Genomic DNA, 3,035 nt, shown 5'->3' with positions numbered 1-3,035 from the left:
AACTATCCAACACTAGTCCCCGAAAAGGCAATGTACAAGGTCAAATTTATGGCTTCATGTATCATGGAATAAAAAATAAAGTTAACCAATAAAAGATACTACTTCTGCCCAATGCATTGACCTAATGTTACTTATCCTTTCAAACTTTTCATGTATTTCATACTGTTGAGCGTCGTCTAATCTACTTTACCAACATGCTCACCGAAAAGACAGATACTCATGTTCCGTATGTATTTCTTTGTATCTATTCCCTACACAACATGTGTCAAAAAACCCCATCATTAGATTTAATAAGAAATGTGGATCACAAAGTTCACATCATATTTGGAAAGCTCAAGCACTTCCAATAGATAGATTTGGATCACATACATGTAGAGCATTTGTCAAACAAATAATAATAGTCGATGATAATTGACATAAAATGTGCAGAGAGGACTAAACATACCCACTATAACACAGCATATTGTCTGTTCAAACATGTAATAATTAAGAATACAAGTCATAAAGTCTAATTAAGACGCAATAATCAAGAATACAAGTAACGACGTCTTAATAAGTTGTGATCCAATGAATAATTAAAAGTGTTCAAAAACTTAATAGAATATAGTAACTAGAGAGCCTTAGTCTAACCACTTGATAGACTCACTCACCGGCCATCATAGAGGTAGAATTTTTTAGCGTGTAGGTACAGCTTAAACTTTTCTGGCACTTGGCTGTCGAGAATTTTTCAACCAAATTTCAAAAGGAGAAAACAACTTCGATTATTGTTCTCTTTGAACGGAAATCTCATTGTGCCTCCACAGTATAATAACTAGTATAACAAGATTTTGGACAACATTTCAGACGCATTCACTTATTCCTGCAAAAGATCAAGAAACATCACTGATCAGATTAGCTGAATTCCGAATACGAGCAGGATTACTGCAAAGGGAGGATTACCACTGGGACAAAGCTTCGAAGGTCAACTGAATCCACAAATGCAGATTACTGCGATCACAAGTTTTTGGAGCGTTCTTGTGAAATTGTGTAGATACGAAATGCAGCAATGCACATTGTTGCATTACCAATTACAGTCAAAGCTGCTTGAATAGCCACCAAGACCTAAATATAATAGACAAAAGTAAGTTTTATGTCTGATGCAAACACAATATTCTTTCTTCCAATTAAAAATACAAGGTGAGCAAACTAAAATAGGAGAAAAAATATATTCTAAAAGTTAAGGCATTGTTTGGTTTAGAAGAACTCATTTAACCACTTCTAAATCGAGCTTCTGCTTCCTAATTTACAGAATTTAATGACCGATATAACATCCTCCATTGATGAAGAAGAAAAGTAGAACTACCCCTCCCACTTTCTCAAGTTTTGACAAATTAAAAGCTACTGGAGCATAGTATCGATAAAAATAACCAAGCAATTTTTCGACCAACCTCCCATTCAATGACTTCATTGATTCTTTACAATTTTCACGTTGGAAATATTCTCTCTACACTTGCTGTAAGAAATAGCTAAAATCAATTCCAGATCCAGAAATAGATAAACCAACAAAGAAAGAAGTTATTTGTCTGCCAATTTCCTGAATTTTCTCATCCTTAAAATTTTTCCACTAAAGAAAGTCAAATATCATTTCAGCCTCATTTATATCTTTTGAATTACATATAATAGACATAGGAATCTGTAAATTTTATTCTTATTCAGATTTGTGCCAGTATTTCTGTTATGAGGAAACAATTCTGAAATCTTACATTGACTATATCAGTACTATAGAGAGTATTCATAGAATCATTTCAACTACAAGAATTTCCGTCTCATTTCCTTCAGATTTCAGAATACTATCTCTATAGAGTGCACACAAGAGCCAGAACCTATATATCACCTCCATGCTTTTGTCTGCACTATCTCCAGTTCAAGAAAATATCTTTCATGGTGCACAGAATGGCCCAATACAAAACACATAGACACAGCCAAAGCTTCAGCTCTATTTTGTCCTCTACTAATGGAAACAGAAATTTACGTGTCATCTTCCTTAGATTATATCTGGTGAATTTTGCAGGAAATTGAAATAATGGAATTAAGCAATTTGTCATTCAATCTACATAATATTTATGGTACAACAACCCTATTTACAGGCTTATGAACCCCAAACACATTGAGTTCTAGTTAACTTAAGTATCTAAGTTTAAACTGAAAAAGAGAATGGTGATCCAATCTATGATAACCAAATAATTATCATTATCTGTAGTCACAATAAACATAATTGAATCTAATCTCGGATAACCAATTAGTTAAGCCATATCTGGTGATTTTGGCTGGAAATTGAAATAACAGAGTAAAGCTAATCGTCATTCAATCTAAATAATTTTCATGGAACAACAATCCTGTTTACAGGCTTCAATTAACACATTGAGTTCTAGTCGTCATCATACTAAGTTTAAATTGAAAAAAATTAATGTGATCTAATCTAGGATAACCAAATAGTTATCCTTATCTGTAGTCACATGCAAACTTCATTAAATATAATATTGGATAACAATATAGTTAGCCTCATCTAAAGTCACCGCCAACTTAAGACTTGCCGCACTCTCCCTCAACTCTCAAGCTAGTCCAAAGATGCCATACACAGCTTGCTAGCTGAAGTCTCAAAATCTAGCCATTGCAGTCCTATGGCATTTGTCTGCCAGCTGCTTATTAGTGAACACAAAAGCTACCTTCTTCTCGTCAATCTCAACGTGCTTTTTTTTTTTGGCCTTGCCCAACAGGGTAATGATCAATACTAATGGGAGCTTCATATTAGTTTCATATGACTAATTTTTGAAAACCTGCAACCAATGCATTAAATCATATCGACCCAAATCACAGGCAAAATGAAAAAACAAATACAAATGCTCCAACTATGAAAAGACCAATCAATCGTAAAAAAATGCAGCCATATTGTGGGTGCTTTATTCCCCTCATGCGGAACAAAACAACAAGTGCCAGTAACAAATTAAAATCAGATCAAGCCCCTCACATACAGGGCACATTTAGCTGTTTGGGCT

General features: G+C 34.1%; 1 protein-coding gene across 2 annotated transcripts in view; it reads right to left on the bottom strand.

Moving 5' to 3' along the window:
- Positions 1-424: 424 nt before the first annotated feature.
- The window catches only part of LOC111392849 (ycf49-like protein), an 8,513-nt gene continuing 5,902 nt past the window's right edge, over positions 425-3,035 (bottom strand). The window contains exons 4-5 of one of the 2 annotated variants that reach the window (XM_023018243.1): positions 943-1,101; positions 425-859 (exon numbers count right to left, since the gene is read on the bottom strand). In XM_023018243.1, the coding sequence (XP_022874011.1) occupies positions 994-1,101 (108 nt within the window). In that variant the 3' untranslated portion in view covers positions 425-859; positions 943-993. Of the gene's footprint in view, positions 860-939; positions 1,102-3,035 lie in introns of both variants that reach the window. The other variant, XM_023018242.1, reaches the window with a different exon arrangement.

Source organism: Olea europaea, unplaced genomic scaffold, assembly GCF_002742605.1.
Source record: "Olea europaea var. sylvestris unplaced genomic scaffold, O_europaea_v1 scaffold990, whole genome shotgun sequence".
Lineage (NCBI taxonomy): Eukaryota > Viridiplantae > Streptophyta > Magnoliopsida > Lamiales > Oleaceae > Olea > Olea europaea.
Note: the sequence above shows the minus strand (reverse complement) of the source record. Positions and strands in the feature narration are given on the sequence as shown.